The 23,051-nt window shown below is 42.0% G+C and overlaps 1 protein-coding gene across 1 annotated transcript in view; it reads right to left on the bottom strand.

The window, feature by feature from the left end:
• Window positions 1-23,051, bottom strand: part of SPATA16 (spermatogenesis associated 16) — an 85,217-nt gene that overhangs the window by 37,510 nt on the left and 24,656 nt on the right. The window contains exons 3-4 of the mRNA XM_019619143.2: window positions 19,257-19,402; window positions 9,667-9,756 (exon numbers count right to left, since the gene is read on the bottom strand). Of these exons, the coding sequence (XP_019474688.1) occupies window positions 9,667-9,756; window positions 19,257-19,402 (236 nt within the window). The remainder of the gene's footprint in view (window positions 1-9,666; window positions 9,757-19,256; window positions 19,403-23,051) is intronic.

Raw genomic sequence — 23,051 nt, 5'->3', positions numbered from 1 at the left:
TCTTGTGTACCTAATTACTAGCACTGAAAGTTTATTTGTTGATGTAGCGCTATCAATGTGTACTTCTGCATGTTCCCCTTATCATTGCCTATATATTAATTGTGCTTTGACATTACTGTAAATTGAATTTGAAATTTCCCCCTAGTTAAAAGTGTCTCACAAACAGTAATCCCAATCCTGTTGTAATACCCTTTCAGAACATACTTTCCAAGGCTGTATTATGTTCTTAATGAGATATAACCAGAAATACATGGATTTAACAATAAACATTTCAAAGCAGGCCCAGTATCAGGAGGTAACATATTGTTACAAACAGGAACTAAATCTTCCCTTAGATGTTCGCATGAAGCTCCTGTTAATTTCACTGGGAGAAAAGCAATTTTGGAGGATACATGGATTTCTGCGTAAGGACTGGATTTAACCATAAGCTTTATCCAAGTCTCATTCAAATCACTGGCAAAAAATCCTCTTGATTGCACTAGAACAAAGAGCAGCTTCTAATTGAACATTGTTAGCCCAGCTGGCATAGGATGAACAAAGGATGAAATCCTCACTGCGCTGAAAATCACTGGCAAAACTCTCACCAACTCCAAATGGTACCAGGATTTAATCCAGGGAATGACATATAAGCATCCTATGGATGAAATGGAGAGGGTGAGCAAAGTATCCAGCGCCATCAGCAATGGTTTTGGGAAGAGCTGACTGCTATCTCCTGAGACACAATGGGGAAATAAGCACATGGCACAAAAATGAGGGAAGACATTAAAGGAATCTGTGACATTTCTTTGTGCTGTGGTGCCTCTGGTCTACTAGCGGTGGTCTATGAAGCTTCCAGCTCCTGTGACATTGGCACAGAGGGGTATCACGGTCTCTAGCAGTGTATGCAAGTGGAGGTGGTCTCCTTGTGGGAAAAAAGGAACTTTCAGTCTAAATTTAGAGCAATTTTCAAGTACTAAAGCCTGGCATTTTTTGGAGTCAAAGGATATTTGCAAGTGGTCATTTACAATTTAGGATCCTATAGATTTGCTGCCATTTCAGAGATTAAAAGTGGCAAATCCTTAACTCCAGTATCACCCTGTCTCCATCTCATGCAGTGGTGCTGCTATGGGTCATGGACTCATATAATCATCAAGATTGGAAAAGATCTCTAAGATCATCTAGCCCTATCGTCAGCCTACCACCAATACTGCCTGCTAACCGTGCCCCTCAGAGCCACATCTCTGTGGTCCTTGAACACCTCCAGGGATGATGACTCGTCCACTTCCTGGATGAGTCACTTCATCTCTCTGTTTGCCAGCATCAGCTGTAACATGAAGACAGTCATATTTGACCGATTTACATATTTGGTGTGTGAGATCTCCTGGTACAAGCTGCCTTTTACTAATTCTTTGTGGCACGCTCAGCACGATGTCACTCTGATCATGGCAGAGGTCTCTGGATACCGCTGCACTTCAGACAAACGCCCTTTCTCTTTGTTCTTCCTTCTTAATTTGCTCTTATTTAAATAATCAGAATCCCACTTACATTTCAGGCGTTCGTGTTTAGTTTTTCAACATCTGCTTTTAGCCCTGCTGGCTTTCCCTTGTATCACTGTGCATCACACCAGGAACAGCAAGGCACATGCATAAAAACACTCAGAGCCTTTTGTGTGCCTCCATCTCCATTTCACCTCTCACTTCCTCGGCCATCGGGGAGCACACACAGGTCAGGACCGATGCTTGCTGCTTTGACCTCGGGGCTTAGGAGGGACTTAAAAATTCCACTTTCAAAAGAAACATAAGCAGTCAGGCTGTGTGTGGATGGCCTATGTCCAACCCCAAATGGGCCTAAGTCAGAGAGGTTTCTTTGTTGGCCTCTGAGGTTGATTCCAGTGTCAAAGTGGCACATGTGATAGGGAATTATAAGTTCCCTGACACGGGTGAAATTATGCTGGCTGAATTCGGTTATAAGGCTGGACACTGAGAAATCTGTAGGGACCTGAACATTGAGACAGAAACCAAAGGGTCCATTGAGATATCTGGGCAGGTGGCTTCCAGCGAAGCACATGAAGGCAGGACATGCTATGCTGGGCTCCCAGTGAGGACCCATCCTTTGGCCCGCAGAACCAGGTGGCAATGGTAGGGACATACAAGCACACACTTTGAGAAGAGACTTCAGTAAAATATTATTTAAGGAAATGCTATTTATAAAAATATTATTTGGGATCTTCAGACAGTGACTGCTCATTAACATTTTTTTCTCCCTCCTTGCTTGGAGTGAACGCCTATCAGATGTGTATCTCTAAAGACACTGTGCCTGCTTTTTTCTCTTTTTTAATGGCTGCACATCTAACGGCATTTCAGCAAAACTGACAATACTTCCTTCAGTGATATGATCATCTGGAGATTTCCTTCACTATGTGGAGGGCACTACTTTACTTTAAAATGGACTCATTTGTCACATTTTTTAACACTACACAAGGTAATGCTTCCATTTCCTTCAGTGTACTAATGAAGAAAAGACATTTACTTTCCTAAAACTGGGACAAAAATACCAAATAATGAAGGATGAAATTCAAACTATCTGATTCTGAAACTTCTCTTCTTATATCTGATGAATTTTTCAAGGAATCAGCTGAAGAATTTAGCTGAAATAATCACATTTCTACGTAACTCTGTGATTCAAATTATTATTGCCATTTGTATTTGCATGTGTGCATCAGTATGTTCTTGTTTGGATTAGCCCCATGTCACTTACATTTTTACCTATGCTAAACTGACGCTGTGACTATAAAACAAGTCTGACATCAAACTGATAAAACACTAAACATAGATCAACAGGGGACTCTGATGACTAAATAGCCATCCACTGTGAATTAGAGTCAAATATAAAAGTAAAATTACATGTCAAATGAAGGATACAAAACTCTGTAACATACTGCTGGAGTGCATTCTTATTAAAGGTTTATGGGGATAATGTATATCTTGTGAATGAAGCTGTGTTGTTTTAGAAGGTCACTGCTACTCCATAGATAAAAGGAGCTTTGTGGTGTGTACGTTAGAAGAAGTGTAGGATTAATTCCCCTCCCTAACAGGGATTTGGGAAGAGCAGAAAGCTGAAGTCCTTGAACAAAGAGTCTTCCTGGTAAGTTTACTGATATGCACAGAAATGGAATGGGGGCCATTTCCTACCCTGTTCGAATATCAATATTGTAGATACTGCGTTGTAGCGGTACGTGAGGGGCAGAGCAGGTCCTTCCTGCCCCGTCCTGCAGCCACCGGTCCCCATGGGTCAACTGCTGTGTTCTGTGGAGATTTGGGGTTACAAAAGCCTGCCAGCAATAGGCCTCGTTCTGCCCTGATATAAAGTCTAACAGCAAAGAACAGATAGATGCGTTCGCTTCCAATTTCTGACACAATCACTTCATGCAATATTCAGAAATACTGACCACATATTTACAGACCCCCATTGCTCACAGCTGCTGAGCCCATCCCTGCTTCTGCAGGCGGCCCGGATCTAAAGGTGCCGTGTTCTACCTGCTCCATCCAACCACTTGGTGGTGCAGAACAATAAGATATATTTCTCTGTGTGCAAGTGAACAGCACACCGCAGATCCCAAACTGCCTCCCTCAGCCCCTCGACAGAAACGCAGAGGCCTTGCAGGAACAGCCAGAAGTGGCTCTCGCTGCCTGATAGCTGCTGACACCAAGTGAGGGCACAGCCCTCATCAGTGGCAGGAAATCACCTTTGCTCTCTGCTTCAAGTGATCTCACCTGGATCTGCAGTCAGTGGTACTAACAGAGGGCCTCAGGCAGTGCCCTGGGTAGCAGAGCTGTTGTTGGAAAGTGGTAAGTTAATTTCAGCTTCTTTTTTTCCCCTCGAGTTTAATAGGAACTTTAATATTCCTATTTAGACCACCTCTGATGGAGACATCCTGGTGTTTGAGAGATCCACTATTCCAGTGTTGAGTCTGAGATGTGAGACACAAAATTAAAAATGTGCTCTCTGCTGGATGGCCTTTCTTACTTTTGTCTGAAATTTGAAAAGGGAACTGATGTTTATAGCTGGAGTAAGTAGGAAGTAGTCATTGTAATGCCATTATGCCATTTGGAAAGGGAACAAAATAATAGCAGTTAATTTTTAAATATCCTCATATATCCTAAATAACTGTGAGCTCATTACTCTGAGGTTTATGGAGATACACGAAAGCCACGAGATGATGAGAGAGAAACAGAACTCCAGAATACTGAACAGGAAGGAAGGAAGTGATGTCAGCATTTACCTATCTGTGGACTTTCCCTTGAATGGAGTTTGGCATGCTCCCGCATGCAAGAACAAACACTCTGTAGAGAGCTGGTTAACTCTTTGCTTTTAAACACTGTACTGGTGGGCCTTAAATGTGTTGGGAAGCTGCTCTAAAACTCTGTTGTCCTGCCAACCCCTTTCCAGGTTAGCAATGGGCTGTGCTTGTTGGCTTTGCTGAAGTTTCTGGGCCACGGTTGCCCATTGCTAGAAAGTACAGTTAGGTTTCCTGCAAGGAAAACGGCACCTGTATTCAGGATACAATTATTACATTTATCATTATTTGTCTGGTGGCTGCACGCAGGTAACAAGTTTCTGCATTGTACTGAGACTGCTATGCAGAGATAACAAATGTTTCTCACTTAATGGCAACTACCATGTAAGGACACAGCGAGTGCTTTGCAGATGTGAGCATGGGGAAGGGAGAGGCCTTCTACACTGAGAAGGGGCATCCAAGACACCAGGCACTGAGCCCAGTTGTGACCTGGTGGACTGTTTGGGGGAAGGATGGGGTGAGGAATTGTGTATGGATGGAGGTGCAGTGGAACTTGAATGGATGTAGCTCTGCACTAGTGCTCAGGCTGATGTTTGGCACCTGGGCATCTTGAGCAATAAAGAATAATGTGTGGGAATAACTCTAGGCAGAGGCCAACATCGTATGTTGGTGTCAAGTTAAATAATAGGCTTTCCTTGGGGCTCTGAGTGCTCCCAGTGCTTGTCAAAGCCTGTCTCCCAGACCCGATTTACGAAGCGTGCCTTTCCAAATGTTACCCTGGGAATGCCATTGAGGTGGTGGGAGCACAGGCACGCATGGTGTGGGGGCAGAGCAGACCCCATCCCATCTCTGCAGTGCAACTACTGGTTGTGGGGGACCATGGGGCTGTGCTGACCAACTCCCCCCATGCTTGTGCAGCCCAGGGGCTCACAGCATTCATGGGTAGGGGGCTGTTTCTATGACAACAAGTGTTTGTATAGAATTTCCTCTCTGTTCATTTCCATTTAGGAAGGAATAATAAGGATGGGGAAAAGATAGGAACTTTGTAAGAGGAAACCCAGGCAGGGTTCAAAGTCAGGCTGCCCCTGGTAGTGCCTTCATCTTGCCCAAGTGTTGGCATGCCTTTTATCAGCACAGCTGAATGCTTTGCAAAGCAATGCTGAAAGCAGCAGCTAACCCAGAATGCACACCTGATTTTCCCCTCCTGAGCTTTCTCTTGTGACTGAAGTGGGATCCATGCATAGGGCTGAGGTTTACTCCTTGCAGACCTGGCTTGCTTTCCAGCTGATGGGATTATCATAGCTTTTTTTTTTTTTGATTAAAGGAATGTCAAAAAGCTGAGTCAGCCATACTGCAGCTATTCAGATCCCCAGTCTTCTTCCTCCTTAAGGATTGCTTACCCGGGCTCTGTGCAGTCAGATGAAGATGAGTTGTTTGTTCTGGCAGAAGCACAGGCAGTCTGTTTTCCCCTACATGTATACAACTAATTTCAAGTCACTACTGTTCTAGCTAGTGATAAAAGAGCTATCTTAAGCTTTTCACAGAACACAGTGACACTGTTAAATCAGCACAGCATTTTGATTAGCAGAAAGATGAGAGCTATATGGCTTAATGGATAAAAAGGGGAGAAATCCCTTATGTAGCTTAAACTTCAGTTTCAAAGCAAATAGGAAGCCTGGTCTTTCTGTAAGTTACCAGTTTTCACCTTACTGCTGTTCCAAGGCTGTTCAGTATTGGCAATAGGTTGCACTCTTGGAGTGAGGAAGAAAAATTGCTTTCATGCCTTGTTGCTTGCAGGGTCAGACCTCTTGTCACAGCCACATAACAGGAGGCTGTGGGGTCACAGCTGTCAGGCGTAGGGACGTGGAGAATGTGCAGGCTCTGGTTCTTCCACCTGCAGGAGCTCTGATGCTCACCCTTGGGTCTGTGTCCCCTGTCTTGCAGCCTTGCCCTTGAAAGCAGCACTTGTGTCTTGACTGCTTTGTCCTTGGGACTGGTGGGGGCCTCCCAGGCTCTGCTGTGCCTTGCACATCCTCATCTCATCCTTCCCAAAGGCAGCAGTCCTTATGATGCCAGGAAAGTGGGAGCCCCTCAGCCTTCTCCGTGCACATTTTTCTCAGCATGGTGACAGAACCCAGCCCAGGGCTCTCTTCTGAAGTTTTCCATTCTAGTTTTTATGAGATCTTTTCATCAGCTGTGTCTATGCCTCCTTTACCAGGGTACTCTCAGTAGCTGCTGTCAAGGCTGATCCTGAACTTAAACGCCTTCTGATGCCTAAAGCTTCCTGGTAACTTCCAGACTAAATTTATGTATAATGAATTTATGCCCATTTGTTCGAAGGCCAAGATGGTCTTTCAACCAGAATAGGTTTGCTCCCTTCTGAGGCTTAAATCTTTACTGTGTTTGTCAAGAGCGGTCTCTGAACAATAGAGGATAAATATATTTACTAGCTGACACCTTAGTGAAAGTGGCTGCAGCGCTCTGGAATTCATCATTTGCAGATGCTCTGACCCTGCATGGTGTTCCTGGGATTGCTTTACAATGCCAAATGGCCTTAGGCTGCGCTCTACATGGTGGCATCCTGGCACAGCACTTTCCTGAAGATACTGCGATGCAGCCAACAGAATGCAAAGTGATGCAGATGTGGGCAGATCAGGTTCCTCATGCTAACAGATGCCCTTTCATTCCAACCACTTCATATGCTAACTGTACTCAGCACTGGTAAGGCCACAGCTTTAGCATTAGGGCCCCTCACTACAAGAAAGACATTGAGGCACTGGAGCGTGTCCAGAGAGAGGCAACAAAGCTGTGAGGGGTCTGAAGCACAAGTCTGATATGGAGAGACTGAGGGAACTGGGATGGTTTTGTCTGGTGAAAAGGAGGCTCAGGCAGGACTTCATTGCTTCCTGCAGCTCCTGAATGGAGGTTGTGGTGGGGAGTCAGTCTCTGCTCCCAGATAATATTGATAGGATGACAGGTGATGGATTCAAGTTTCATCAGGGGAGGTTCAGGTTGGGAATTAGGAAAAAAGTATTCTGAGAGTGGTGGTGCACTGGCACAGGCTGCCCAGGGAGTGGTGGGGTCACCAACTCTGGGGCGTTCAAAGACTGTAGGGATATGGCAGTGAAGGATGCGTTCAGAGGGTGTGGTAGGATGGGTTGGGCTTGGTGATCTTAGAGGTCTTTTCCAACCTTACTGGTTCTATGAACTGTGGGCTGATGAGCAGTAGTGAAAATTGTATGCAAAGGAACTTGAGAGATGCTTAAATTACAGCTGGCCCCGCTCTAGCTTATGGCTTTCTCTGAACCAAAGAATTTGGTTGGGTACATCCTCAGAGATGAACTCCCATGGAATCCCAGGTAGGCAGAGGTAAATCCCTCTTTCTGTGCTCTTGTGCCCAGCAATGCTATTCACGACCAACCTGTTTATGTACCCATATGGTGTTCTGGGGGTATTTGACAGAGCATATATTCACTTAAAACACATGGGGGACTGGAAGGTGAGGAATGCTCAGAGAGCAAGCTGAAATAAATGGCAGGTTATGCCAACAAAAACCGAGTCTGTATTTCCAGATATTGCTGAACGTCTGTGAGCTGCAGTGGGCAGAGTACGTGCTGCACCATTAACAGTTCAGCTGAGACCAGTGACTCCAGTGAGGTGACAGGAGCGGTGCTAAGCTTAGTTTAACACAATCTGCAGAAGCAGCTCTGCACAGTTGCTATAACACCGTGTTAAACTAGGCTAAACTCTGAATGCTGCCATAGTCGCTGCTTTTGGAACTGCTCTGGATTCAATCTGTCAGAACGTTCCTCTCCTTTACAGAATACATAATCTCATTTAAAATCATCTCGTTTCCTGAAAGCTTCTCAGTGTGGGGAAAAAAGGCTGACACAGTTCCCTCTTGCCTGCTGATGTAGTAAACTAACTGATTGCTTATCTGCAGTAACACTGACCACCATTTTTATTTTCTAATATTTGTGAACATCTTCTAGTCTCGTACTGTTCTCTTAAATATGGGCATTTTTATGTACTGCTTCTTAAAAAGTTTCTGAAAGTGTACTTTTTAAAGGAGTGTCTGGGTTTTTTCTTTTTTTCTGTTAAATCTTCACCTTAACTTCTGGGGAAAGATAAAAACTAAACCCAACTAAACCCAACATCCTAGGTTTATCTGAATTAACATTCCTGAATGAATGAGCAAAAGCTATTTCCTCATCTTGGAGAACCGTTTCTCCCCATCCTGACGGCCGTTGGCACAGCTGCCCAGGGAATGGCGGAGTCACCATCCCTGGAGGAGTTCAGAGTCGTGGGGATGTGGCACTGAGGGACGTGGGCAGTGAGCACTGGGAAAGGGGGTTGGGCTGGGGGATTTTAAAGGTCTTTTCCAGCCTTAGTGATTCTATGGTTCTATGTGAAAATAAGTGGAGATTATTGCAATGCTATCTCAATGCATATCCAGAAGAAAGAAAGCACTTGTCCCTATTTTGTCCCTATTTTTTTTTTTTTTGGCTGGAGTTCAGCACAGACAACTGGTGTTTGTCTTCCCAAGCCCTTTCTGCGACTGTACTTTGGAAAAGTTTTCTTCTACCCCTCCCTCAGACTATTTTCTTGCTGTTCTGGTAGCTTCAGAATTTTACCACTAGCATCCATCTTAAGTGATCAGCAAAGTGACCCTCTTAGTCTCTTGCCTAATTCACACTGAGTGTTCTACCATTAGTTAGCTAATGATTTGTGAAATACTTTGTGATTTACCGTGTGGTCTTCAGCTGAACAGTCCTCTGTAAGTGATGTTAGCGGTAATGATGATACATGGCTAACCCCCCACAGCATTCCCCCGTGCATTTCTTTCTATGTTCAGTGGATTAAAAACTCCAGTTGCATGTTGAAACTTTTAGCTCTTGGCAGTGCAATGCAAGTGGAGCTTCCTCTCGCAGATCTTCCTCTGCCAGCAGTTTCTGTTCACACCAGCAATCTCATCAGCTGCACCCAGGCTAAATTTTTCAGCATCCCACAGTGTACACTGAGATCTTGAGTGCTTTTTTCTTTTTTTCCTGTTTCCCCCTCCCCACCAACCTTCTCAGCACCCACTTGAGAGAATGCAGAAAGCAAAAGATGCATGCGTGCATGTAGGTTTGACCCCAGGATCCTGGCCATGGCCCTCTCCTAAGCCCGACAATAAGTGCTCCTATGTGCATTGGCCTCACTGTGGCCAGTTATTTAGGGATTATTTGTGTTACTCTGGGAGAATTGGAGCTCTGCTGCACGTGGGATCATATACACAAATCTCCCACTGATTTTGGAAAACCCTGGGTATAGCTTGATATTCTTGCTACTGAGTGCTGGATTGAGAGAGATGAAGAGAAGTCATTAGAAAAACCCATGAGCGCAAGTACCTTGCAGCTTCGGAGTATCTCTCCAACCACCTGAAGACAGCAGCTTGACACAGGTGGTTCCGGAAATAGGCTGGGTTCAGAATAATGCTCCTTTAAAATAAGAGATGGGAAAGTTGAGATTTGACATTCTTCCATCATTACAAACTGATAATAACCAAACAGATGGGGATGAATCTTGCGTACTCTTCTGCATACCTCTCACTTGAGTCACACTTGATACCTCCAATGTAATGTGAACTGTACCTTCTGACATCTGTGACAAGACTTATTACAATTGTTACTGTGGTTATACCATAAATGCAGTTTCATTAGTTTTGGTTTTGTTTTTTTTTTTTTGCATTGTTATGGAAACACCTTTTAAGATGCTTCTATGGTGATCTGCTATATTGCCTTCAATTTGAACATAAGAATCTGTAATGGAGCATTGTGCTTGTTTACCCCTAGCTCCAGAAATGGGTACAAGTTGTATGACTGTCTGCTTCGAACACTGTGCTTCTAAAAGGTATTTGAATGTCAACTTGGAAGATTATAAAAGCTACTTTCTGTAGCAGTGGTAGGTTCTATGTGGGGAGACCTCTGCATGTTTCTTATACCCTTAACGTCAGATACAGTTCCAGTGTAACAAACTATAGTCAATATAAAGGGATGGAAGGTAAAAATAGGACAGGTGAAGTGGTTAGATGGGCAGGCAGAGTATCCTGGTGTGTGCAGGGGAAGGGCAGCCATGGCAGCTCCACATACATCTAATTAATTCCAACATATTTGGCTGGCTTCTCTGGTCAGCACTTCTCCTGGTGTTTAGATAAAAGATGCATAAAGCATGATCTGGGATGGGACATCTCATGTTTGACATTACTTACATGTTTTATAAAGTATTATAGTGGGGAAATATTGGTGGCAGATGGATGGTTGGACTGGATGATCTTGGAGGAATTTTCTGGCCCTGGTGGTACCAAAATGATGGTACCAACAGCAAATGCTGCAGTTCTCAGCCAAATGTGGTTCAGGTATGCAGCTCAGACAATCTAATGGTCACCAAAATTCAACCAAAAAGAAATCATCAGAAGATCAAACACTATCAGCCTTTAACGATTTGACCAAAGCTGTAATCCCTTACTTAGATGACAACTGGTACTTCTGCAAGCCATTTTAAAGGAGATTATTGCTGCTGTAAACTGTAGTCAACAGTTGATAATAGTAATATTGATTTTCTTTTTCTTTTTTTTTCTGACCAAGTTATTGGTTCCACCACAGCCAAGCAATAGCACTATGAGGGGAAAAATTAAAAAATCAATAATTCCCTGGTATTTAGCAACACATTTTTCCCGTAAGTCTTTGAGCAGAACGTACTGTGATAAGGTTATAATAAATACAGAATTGTAGTAGATTTTCTAAGAATTAGGTATCAGATCTCTGTTTTCCATCTTGATTTCTTACTGGTCTTAGAAAGATCAACTACTTCTCTTGATCTATAAATTCTAAACTAGGAAATATTATGTTGTGCTCTAATAGCTTGGACAAACACAAGAAAGCTACCTTTGAGTTCATAGCTGGGCTCTCTGTAGTCTATACGTGGAAGTAATTTTTGCTGCATTACATTTCTACCCCAAAGTAGCTCTTTGCTGTATGGATGCAGCTGCAGCTTAGTGGCCTCTGTGCAGAACAGTGCTATTTAATGCCACGTATGTACATCAGCTGTGCAGAGCTTTTCGCTAGAGCTTTAAATCTGATCCAGGTGACTTCAGGTGCTCTCGGTGTAAAGGAAAAAGCTGGATGGAAAGTGGGAAGCAAAGGAATTATGCAAACAAAGGTTAAGAGGCAAACCCTAATTCCATGAAGTTCTGCTCCAAATGGAAGCAGATGGGGACCCATCTGGGCAGGCAGCAATGTGCCAGGCTGTGCATGCTGAGAGCACGTCCGTGCTCCAGGACCCACCTCCAGCCACGGGCAATCTGATACTAGGCTGGTTAATCCAGTAATTAATTAGGAGGGATGTGCTTCAACAGGGAGGCTTGGAAGAAGAATTAGGAAGGGAAAGAGGCAGTGGACGCACCAGCTGCAGCACGCACAGGGCGATCTCTGTGTGATGTTTTGTGCTGTGGGCACAAGCACTGGCCCTTTGGTCTTTGTGTACCTCTCGGTGGAAAAAGTTTCCACAGATGTCTGAATATGGATAGCTCCTATCCTGCACAGAGGTGACTTCTAATTGACAAAACTGCAAATGAAGACTCTACGTTTGAAGATTAAGACTTGTGTTCTTGCTGGGTTAGGCCCCAATCTGTCAAATGGCTAGGTTAAAGTAAACTTGAAATAGATTTTCATTTATTTTTCATCTTCGTTGTAATCCAAAGTCTGCCTGTTAAAAGCCTTTCGTAAATCATTTGGTCAGTTTTTCTCAACAGAACACTCCTTAAGTAATGCTGTATATCAGCCTCTTTTTTGACATTTTCATTTTTTTCGTCTTGACACCTTCTCTTAAAAATAATACAGTGTTTGTCCCATTATCTTCCTTCCCAATATAAGGAGTGGGGGAGAAGCAGGCATCAACTGTCTCCATCATAGCAATTGGAGCACGTGAAGCAAAGATGCACACGTTGCTCACTGGTTTTATCTCTTCATATGTTTCCTTCCATCTTACTGCTGAGCATTAAGAAATCAGATATGGTAAGAAACTTGGATTGCTACATAAAAACTGTCTGCTAGAAATCACGCCGCCTTCTCTCCAAGGAATGCATCCTCCAAAGTCCTTCTGAATGCAATGGGGCTTTAACTCTAATCTGGCTGACGTGTAGCAGAGGCACTTTTTCAATCCCCCGCATCATTTATATTTGGCCTTTATAGGCCAAGAAAAAGTCAATGAGATGATTCTATAGATGAAACAAGTGGAAAAAATACACTTCACTACTGAAGCAGGTAACTCATTTTTCTTGCTACTACTGCAAGTAAAAGCTGGCTTGTTAGTAGAGGTACATGACATAATTTGTTAAATTGGAGTGACAGGTTTTTTCTTTATCATAGTTGTCCATGTCTTCCTTCAACACAATGTGGTCTTCTGTAACAATACACGGAGTAGTCAGTTACAGTTGACTATTAGAGAGCAATTAGGTGATTTACCAGAAGTAAGAACTCGGTGCAAAAGCAATATATGTGTCTGTTGGCATGGCAGTGCTGTGCTGCATGTCCACACATCACCTGCTGGCACAGTGACTGTGCAAAAGGAGGTGCTGAGGTGTTCACCACAGCATCAAATGCAATATTTGGCAGAGCCAGGTATTCAGCTGCTGTAGACTAACACATTGCTTTTGTCTTTGATGGATGCTGCCTATCGGTGGTGCTGGTGATCCGGCCCCAATATGCTTACAGATGAACCTGACAATTCCTGGCTGCTTTACAGTTATATCAAAGCTCAATTTTCTTCTTCCGTTTCATATACAAGTCAGGTGGCTTATTAGCTCCGGTGTAGTACTGTTCTTACATCTGTTTGTGTCTGCCATACATGTTCTGTGATCCCAAGGGCTGTATCACAGCTAGGTTAAGAGTTCAGCTCTACTCCAGGCAGTCCTGAACTTACAGTAACCAGGAATCAACTTCATCCTGTTTTCCTGCAGTTTGCATGTGCAGCTATATTGGGATTGGGAAGTTGGTCCATGGGAGTCAACTTTCTTTCCAGCACCACCGGTGCCAGTTTGTGGCTGGTACTGTGCTTTGGAGACCTCTGGTTCCCAAGGGAAGGAGCATCCTACCCTCTCTGCCCCAGCTGCTCTGTTTAAAGGAGTGACATGTAAAATCAGATAGCTTCAGTTACATAGAGGAAAAAAGCTGGAGGACAAAGAGCCGGAACCGTTCAGTAGATGTTGCTAAAGGAGAGGCTGTGCCAAAGTCTGGTTAGTGAGGCAAACCTAGCAGAGAATAGAATGTGTGAATCTCACAATTCATTAGGAATCCCTTCTAATACAGTCGTTAGCACAGGACAAAACCAATAGCTACAGAGACAGGAAAGCTTCTACCAGACTTATGTGGTTCAAGGAACAGGAGCTCTGGTACAGTGAAAAAGATTGCAGTTATGGCATCCACAGACAAGGACTTTCTGTGCACAGAAGAAAACTTCTTGTGAAGTTTCCACATCTAAACAGACAGAAAGGGAGGAAATGAGGGATCCCTATAAAGCTTTCAGACGCACAACACCTTTTCACTGCCAGTGAAGTGAAATATAACTGCCACGCTAAAAGGTTCTGCAGCAGCAATTTGCTTTGAATTGCAAGCATAAGACAAATGTGCTATAGAGGTTTTGATTCTTCAGCTGTGAAGGTGGCACAAAGGAGAATGTTTTCCTGTCCGGAACAAAAAGATATTTAAGAAAATTGTGTTTCAAAGCTCCTAAGACTTCTTAACACAAATGGAGATGCTCTGCCTTCCCTGAGTTGTTTGCATAACGTGTAGCCAACTCGCTTCCCAGCCACACTAATGTCATTTTCTTATCTTGATCACCAGCTCTTCTGATTGCTGCTATCGTGCATCTCAGCTTTTATAAAATAGCTCAGCGCTGCTGGACTCTTCCTCCAAAAAGCAACGGCATTTCTTGCAGGGCAAGATTTTTTTTTTCCCCCCAAATACTCTTTTTCTAAGTAAAATCCCACCACGTGTTGTGCAGATGAATGTTATCGCCATGTAGTGTTATTGGAGTCAGGAACATATCCTTTCCCTCAATGGTGAAAGGCTCATAAAACAGGAACTATGTCACTGACCTAGAAATAAGATAGCATTAGGAGCTGAGAATTGCAGAATTCCAAGAAATTAATTAAAAAAGAAAAGAAAAAAAGAACTACCTAGAAATATTTGAAATGCAGTGTGAGAGGGAATTTTAAACCAGAACTACTCTTCAGAAATCTTATCCAGAGCATCTCAACGGAATAGCTCTGTATTAATAACATCTCATCTATTATGTATATCGCAATATGCCTGACACAATTGTTGAAGTAATTAGGTGATGCTAATTCTTCTCTTTCTCTTCTTCTTTCTGAGGAGGTAAAGTGATTAGAAGAGTAGTTTAGGACAAAGTATACAGCCCATTACCAACTTGCCTCAGATTAGCAGCACCAACCGTTATGTTTGTCCTTTTCCTGCTTTCACATAAAACTAGTGCTTAAGTTCTATTATTTCTTCTTTTTAATGCCCAGTGACTACACTGTATGATGGCATCACTGCATTATTTGATTATTTAGTATTTCATTATCAGTGTTCTACCTGCTTTAACACAGTCCTTTTTTAAAGGTGCAAAACGCGGAACATCAGGGAATGGCATAGCTGAATATTGTTTCTTCTTTTTTTTAATCAACAAGCTGAGAATTAATCTCGATGAAAAGGACCTGATTTAACCTGCCTATAATTCCAGTACCAAGTTTTGAGGTGCCTTTCATTTTTTTTTCTGTCAGATACTGCATAAACTTTGATCCGAAATAATTATTTTAAACCTTCTAAAAGGGTTTGGAAAAATCATAGAGGGGAAAAAAAAAGTAGAGGACTGAGAACTGAATAATCTGTAAAGCTTCAGCTGCTCTAGGTTTATTTTCCCCACTGTGCCTCCCAAAGAGATTCCCTCTGTTAAGTCATCACTAAAGCAATCGCGCGCTACTTAACAGAGGTGCTATTTTCTACTTCATGCGACTCCCTATGAATTGTGCAAGAGGCATTAGAGGGCCCTGCCTTCCATCCAGCACATAAAAAGGCAGAGCAGGAAAAGCTTCACAGATTTATTGCGTTCCCTATATGCAGCCTTTCTGGAAGGGAGGGAGAGGACTGGCACTGGGTCAGACCTGTGGAGCAGCCTGAAAGGACACAGGAAAATCTTTGCTAACCCCAAAGGTTTTTAACAGCTTCACACAGCAGCCCTCATGGTAATGAACTCATTTTCCAACATTACTTAGAGATAGCGTTAGTGAAGCATGGTGCAGTGTCTGATTGCTCTTCCTCTCTCTGGCTCTTTCATGGCATCCTGATGGAGTTTTTGGGGAGGCAGGCAGGGAGCAAAGCTTGGGGTTGCATCCTTCCTATGTTAAAGCAACTGGGTCAAGCCACATGAATGCTGTTCCTCAAATCTTGTGAGCTGCAAGGGCCGTGACAGCTGAGTCATCTGGTGTCAACGGAAATGATTTCATCTCACTTGGAGGAAAAAAGCAAATTAAAATAAAACCTTAAGAGGATGTGGAGTCTCATGGGCAAAGTCATGTATGTTGTGCTTTGAAAGAGCTTCCATCTTCAGTTGTCATGGAGTTCAGCATCACACTCTCCGATTTTGTTCAAAATTGAATCTTAACAGTTGCAGAGTTCCGTACGTGATGTACCATGAGTTGTTTTTCAGCATGTGGCTGCAGCTTTTTGAATTTCTGTGGGCCTTGGCCTTCTGAAGAGCAGACGTAATTGAGAGGCTGCACTGCTCAAATGCTGTGCTCTGCTTCAAGATTACTCTAATTTGGGTCAAAAATCCATCCGCTGATATTACGCAGTGCAGCGTAAAGCTGAAGTAGTAATCTAAGGTTTCTTAGTCAGTTCTCGCCTTCTCAGACCTTTGCTGTTTTGCCATCTGTTATAATTGAAAATTGCCTTCTGCAACCAAAAGGAAAATCTAATTTCCCAGTGAGCCATATGGGGTTATTAAGATCATTAAACCCTGGTATGCCATAACGTCTGGGCCAAAAGGACCACAGGGCATGTAAATATTGTGTGATTCATTTTATAGCTTCAAGCTGCAAGTTAGGAATTATTTTGATGGCTATCTTATGATGAAATGTGGTGGTCAAGTAGGTTACTGCAGATGCTGTTTGGTGAGGTCGACCCATGGTACATTTCCTCAGAGCTGTGACAGATAAGGGGTGGCTTTTTTAATAGTATTTCATCACAAAGGACAAATATTTTATATCAGTCTGAGAAGCAAACAGAACCCCATCAGGATCCTCATTTATGCCAGTGATGCTAAAGACAGCCTCAAATTTTGATGTTAAAAATCCCAAGGACACAATTTCCAGTTTGCAGGCAATCCCAGACTTTGCTTCTCATGCAGGATAATTCTGTCATCTATCTGCTGGTAGAAAGTGTACTCCCTTTCCTTTTTTTATTTCATTTTAATTTTTTTTTAAGACCGGGATAGCTGTCCCTTTGCAGATGCCTATTCTTGAACATTTTTAAAACCGAGCTGCTGGAATTTTCCTCTGTTTAGTTGTGGTATTTTGCAAGATTCTTGCCAAGCAAAAAGCACTTAAATATATTTGATACAGATGCGTATGAGAATATTAAAGCTGATTTTTGGTTAATGGGACTCTAGAACTAAATGCAGGAGCCGTCAAATTTACATGAAATTAAAGAAAGAATAGTTCAGTAAATGCAAATAAATGCAGAAATGAATATTTTAATTTGGATTCATGATTAATACCAAAGGATTACCAGCAAACCACTACAAGGTGGTGATGACATAAAAACTCAATGGGAATAAAAATTCTATATGCGCTATTTAACTGAGGGCAATAAGCTATTTTTAGTAGGAGACCTCGAAGTAATGCATTTGTTCTTTTTGAAAAAATATAGCTATTGATTATCTTTCAGGTTCTGCCTTTATGTTAATGATATCTCAGAATATTTTTCACTGGTATATTATGTGTATCAGTTCCTGCAATTTACAACGTAACAAATACTGTCAGTAGATTTGTTCCCATTCTGCAAGTTATTAAATGAATTATACTGAAAATAGGCATTACTGATTGCCACTTTTCTCTGAGCTATGCTGCTAAAGTTAAGAACAGACTGTTATAATTATATGTAAGACAGAAGAGTGAAGAATTTCTCCCTCCCATTTTTTTCAGCAATTCCCATCTGACTGCTTTCATTTTTTTTTTCTGTAGATCGTGATTTCTGTAGGTCATGGTTTCTGTTTTAAGACAATTGAAACCAAAGCATGTCTGAATAGGCATTGGTTTCCGTAGTATTACAAGCACTACTCCTTATTTTAGTGTCCTTGGAATTCAGAGTTAGAAAAAGAGAGATCATTGCCATTTTTCCAAAAGGTAGAGTCCAGTGAAACTCCATTATTCTCCACCAGTGTGATCTTTGAGAAGTCATGAAAAAATGTGGTTGCTTTGTAGTTTGTGTGAGGAGTGTGTTGTTTTAGGGGCTGTATCTGCCTTCCCCACTTCCTCTGCTTTGGTTACAGAGAGCTCCAACTGAAAGTAGTACAGTCCATCTGCCTGAGAGGTGTGCCCTGGAGTGCGGCCACTCATACAATCGCAGAATGGTTGGGTTGGAGGGGACCTTAAAGATCATCTAGTCCCACACCCCCTGCCATGGGGCAGGTTGCCAAACTCTAGGTCAGGCTGCCCAAGAGCATGGGCATTCAAGACACAGGATCATGGAATCCTTGGGGTTGGAAAGGAACTTTGAAGGTCATCTAATAAACTCCCCTGCAATGAACAGGAATATCTACAACTTGATCAAGTGCTCAGAGCCTGATCCAGCCTGGCCTTGAATGTCTCCAGGAATGGAGCATCCATCACATCTCAAGGCAACTTGTTCCAGCGCCTCACCCTATCAACACAGAATAGTCCTTGGAGCTAGTCTGAAGGATGCACCCCCTCATAGTGTTTGGCCCTAGGTAGGCTTTGTAGACAAAGTGCTTGGGGAAAGGATTAAAAAGAAGCGGAGTTAAGAGATGAGGATCTCGTCATTATGTCAGGATTCTCAGCCTTCCCATGGCTTCATTTGCTTGTACAAACCTAATGAACCTGCTGCCATGACAGCATCACATTGCTATTCCAGCACATTGTTCTTCGCTGCTGTCTCCTGTGAATTAGGCATAAGCATGTGCCTCCTCTTTTGGTGCAACTACTCTTTTGTAGTTACATTCATTTGAGATGATTGTGTGAAAAACTCACCCTGCACTAATTGCAGTGTCCATCGTAATACATCTTGTACAATGGAAAAAATGAACAGACCTCAGTAATGAAGTGATGCTGGCAGGACAGGCATGTGCTTAATGGAAACTACTGTTATGCCTGAATGCTAATTAAAGCAGCACAAACCCAGCAAAATCCTAACTCATTTGAAATAAATGGGAATTTCAATACCACCATGTGCAAGCATTGTTTCTGGCTTCTTTATGCGTTGGTGTGGTGCTGGCCTTTGATGTGGATCACAACTGAGCCCATGAAGGAATTATCTAATAAAAATATCTTAAAGCCATCCCTGACCTAATCTGGCTTGAAAAAGTTCAAAAGCTCGTAATATCATTACAGCCACATAAGGCTGAGTGTGTTTATATTTGTCCAGTTTCAATCTTAGGATGCCCTGAGCTATCTGAGTGACTCATCAATGTACCCCCACCTACTGCACTATCAAAGCAGCAAACGCAGATAGTGCTATTGCAGCTGCTGTCTGAAATTCTGAGAGCTAATCTGTCCTAAACATCAGCGTGGTATGTAAGTGGTGGTTTATTGATTCTTTTCTCATCATTAGACTGATTCTTCTTGCACAAGATGTATTCATAGTATTTGTTCAGGTTTTTGTTTCCAGTCTTTGCAGCCTATCTGATCGATATATTTTTTTACCTGTGTGAATGATTCAGAGCAAGATCAGGCTTCCTCAGTTTTAAGTAGCAGACTGCAAGCTTCGTCTCAGTAAAACTGGTAATACTGGAAATGTCTTCTGGAGATGGTTTGGAGGACTTGTCTATAGCAGCACCTTTACTGCAAAGCTTTGCAAGAAACAAAAACATTGTTTACTGATGTTGTAATGCATCTTTTGTTAGATAGCAGTATATTTTGTAACTGATAAATGGAGAAACCTGTCTTCTAAGTAAAATATACCCTGACCTTAAATACAGTTAACACCACAGCAATCAGTACAAATATATGGGAGTGCAAAGTAAAATGCAATGTCATCTTCCTGGGAGGGATAGCCAAGAGAGCAGATAATAAGCTAAAAGCTAAAAAGAGCTGTTAGACATGATATTTTCCCCCCATTTTCAAAATCTTAAGTCTTGTCTCCAGGCTCCTGAAATCTGTGGCTGCCTTGAGACCGAGGCTGAAGGAGGAGTCTCAAAGAGCCATTTACTTATCTCAGCGCCGCCAGCAGTGAGTGCTGCCTTAGTCCTGCAGGTAGGAAAGTAGAGAGCTATAGATGGTAGAAAGAATGAGATCAACTCTCTCTCCCATCTCAAGCCACACAGATTTTAACAGAAAGATCCTTTGTTTTAAAAAAGAATACACTGATCTTCAAAGATAAATCACCTGCTGTTCATCACAGGAAATCATTTAATCAGAAATTCACTCTGTTTCGTAGTGTGTATCATCAGAAATAGATAACTCCTTAGAGTTTTGGAGAGTCCTTAGCACCAGCAGAGCTACGGCACTGGACAGGACCACCTTTGGTCCTCAGATGCTTGTGTGTTATTACGCTGCAGGAAACCTGATTTTTGTAATGCCCGAGAGTAATAAAAAATTAGCTTTTAGTTATTAACAAAATTCAACTGTCAGCAATTAGATACAACTGTAAACAAATAGATTAAATCTAGGAGCCTTGTCTTTAAGGACAATAATGATACAGTTCTACTAATGAAAATGCAATTTAATGTCCTTTGCTTGGATAAACATCTCTAACAGGATTGTTCAGTGTGCAATGATTTCATCTGCCTAAATGACTTTGCTGCAAATCAACTTTAAAAGGATTTCTAATGAAGAAAAACAAATTTATATTTAGCTGGGTGGTTGTGCTTAATGTCTCAGATCACACTCAGACCAGAGCCGAGCACTCTGACACACTGGGATCCAAGTGCAGTCTATTGATGCTGAGTGCAGCCTCTGCTTTAAATGGGCTATAACCAAAGGATTCTCACTTGAGCCTATTTCTGCTGGTCACCAAAGTTTTAGAATGGAAGGAGGACATGGTTTGTTTGTCAAGCTCCTTGTTACTACCAAGTCTAGTTGTACTGATCAGTTTCTTGTGCTTGCTTAATTAACATCCAGTGGCTGATCTTATGGAAGTACAAACTCAGCAGTTGAGATCTCTCAAGAAGATTAAATCTGATAGGAAAACAGCTCTTTTACACATGCATCCTTCCTCCTATGTGTGATCCTTAGGAGTAGGCAGGATCGCAGACCCACACCCACTCTCATCTCTTACAAAGCAAACCCCATCTTTAAGATTTTGTGCCTTGGTTAGAGATCAGCTCAATTTTTTGGCTGTGGGTCATACAAAAATTGTCCCCCTAGTTTAGGTGTGATAAATATCTTCATTTTTTCACATCCCTTCTCTGCCAACCAAGTTACACAGTGTATGTAATGACGCTCATACATTTAAGTTTTCTATCATCTTGTTATCAGTAGAAGTTATAAATCAGAGAATTCATCACTTTTAACTTAGCTCATGGTACCACATATATCTGCTGAAGTGTCTCTATGGGAAAGACGTGCTATATGTACCTAAAAACCAGAGAATTATGTGCACATCAGTGAACATAAAAGTATCATCAAGTTTTTCTGTAATAACACTTTTCAGCCGAATTGGCCAAGCTGTGACCTCTGCTAAATTTATGGGAATTAGAGCTTTGAGGCTACTCCCTTGACTTTCAAGTTCCTGAATGATTGTGAGAAGAAAAGAATCATTTAGTGATCTCTTCAGTATGAAGTGCCACAATTCAGAGTTTCCTTGATGCTTACTGCTGATATTGAGGAGTTATGTCTAGACCTGTGCCACCCCTCTGTTATCTTTGACAAAAGGAAAAACACACCTCTCTGTAAACCATATCTAAGCAGATAAGGGTTTAGCAAACATATTTAAGTACAGTGCAGTTGGCTTCTAACAGGTCTTCTTAGAGGGATTTTGGAGTAACACAATAACTCAATGTCTTGTCATACAAAATCAGAGCAATGTTTCAAGGGTTTTTGCTTCAGTTTGTTGACCATTTGGTTGGGTATGCTTTTTTTTGTATGCAGCATTTCTACTGTGGATCAGTGGATTTGAAGTGGACCTCTCTGCACTAGTTCCATGTAAACACCAACAGCGCACTGCAAGAGCAAAATTTGGCCTAATTTTACAGTTAGCAGAGTTATGGATATTCAAGATAGCCCTAGTATAAGGGGTTAGTGAGATGTGCAATCAATTAAGAAGCAGCACTGGCAGAAGTGTCTGGTTCTGGAAGCAATATACACACCAGTGCAGAAGGTTTTTGGGTGAAGCATCTAAATGTAGCAAAACAAGCACAAGTTCTGACAGAGATTATAAATTTGCATTTGTTTCTTCAGCCTTTATTGCATTTTTCTGGCCTTTTGCTAAAAGGACATGACTATGCAGCAGGAGCTGCTTCCTTGCACTGTCACATGTGCTGCTGGGGAGGGAAGCTGGTAAAGCGTTTTGAGATTTTCTGGGGATCCAAAGGAGGTTCTGTAGATACAGTTTGTTGTAATTCTGGGAAACCTGTTCGATTGAGAGCATGGGAAGAAGGAAGGCTGTGCCATGCACAGACATAATGAGAAGGGAGATTAGTTTGCAATTTTCATGTCTCACCTAGCAGTGTCAGGTTTTCTTGATCTTGCTGCAGTTCAATAACTCTACCTTTGAAGATCAAAAGGGATGTTGGTGTTTTTGGAGTGCTTGCTTTAAGTAAAAGTAAAAGCAGCTCCATCCCACTCCTCCATGTATCCGAAGGTCTTGTCATGAGGACATCCAGATACAGATGTAACTGAAGGGCTTGGAAAGGCACAGACTTATTTATTTATTTATTTATTTATTTATTTATTTATTTAACCATCAAAGCTTTGTTTTTGCAGAGTAATGTTACTGAATTTGATTTTAATTCCAAACCGGGATATTTGGGGTTATATTTTACCTGAGATTTTGGTACAATTTTGGATCTGCAGAAATCTTGTCAATGTCTAGAATGTTACATATGCTATGTAATTAAATAAAACAATTTAAATATGAAGCTTTACAGGCAATCTGTAATAAAACCCTGCAAGGTACTATTTTATATCCTTGACCATAAGTAGGAAATGTAACTGTATTTCACCCTTCCAAACTTAAGAGTACCTGAGAGCACCCCTGTCAGTAGACAGGAATGTTTTTCCAGAAATAATATTTAATTTTGAAATTCCTGCCAAAGGCTATTTCTGTTTCCATAGGGGCCCTTGTTACAAGTGGAGGACTCAGCTTTTATGCACATGTAATACTGGGACTTCAGGAGTCTGCCCAGCAATCCCATTCAGAGAGTTCTGATGTGTATATAGGAGATGTTAAGAATGGAACTGGTACCTGCAATCTTTTAATTAGTGGTGAACTGACACTAATTACAATTCTACTGATTTTTCAGTAAGTCAGGAATACAGCTTGCCTTAAGAAATTATATA

Source organism: Meleagris gallopavo, chromosome 11, assembly GCF_000146605.3.
Source record: "Meleagris gallopavo isolate NT-WF06-2002-E0010 breed Aviagen turkey brand Nicholas breeding stock chromosome 11, Turkey_5.1, whole genome shotgun sequence".
NCBI lineage: Eukaryota > Metazoa > Chordata > Aves > Galliformes > Phasianidae > Meleagris > Meleagris gallopavo.
This window is presented reverse-complemented; position numbering and strand designations above follow the sequence as displayed.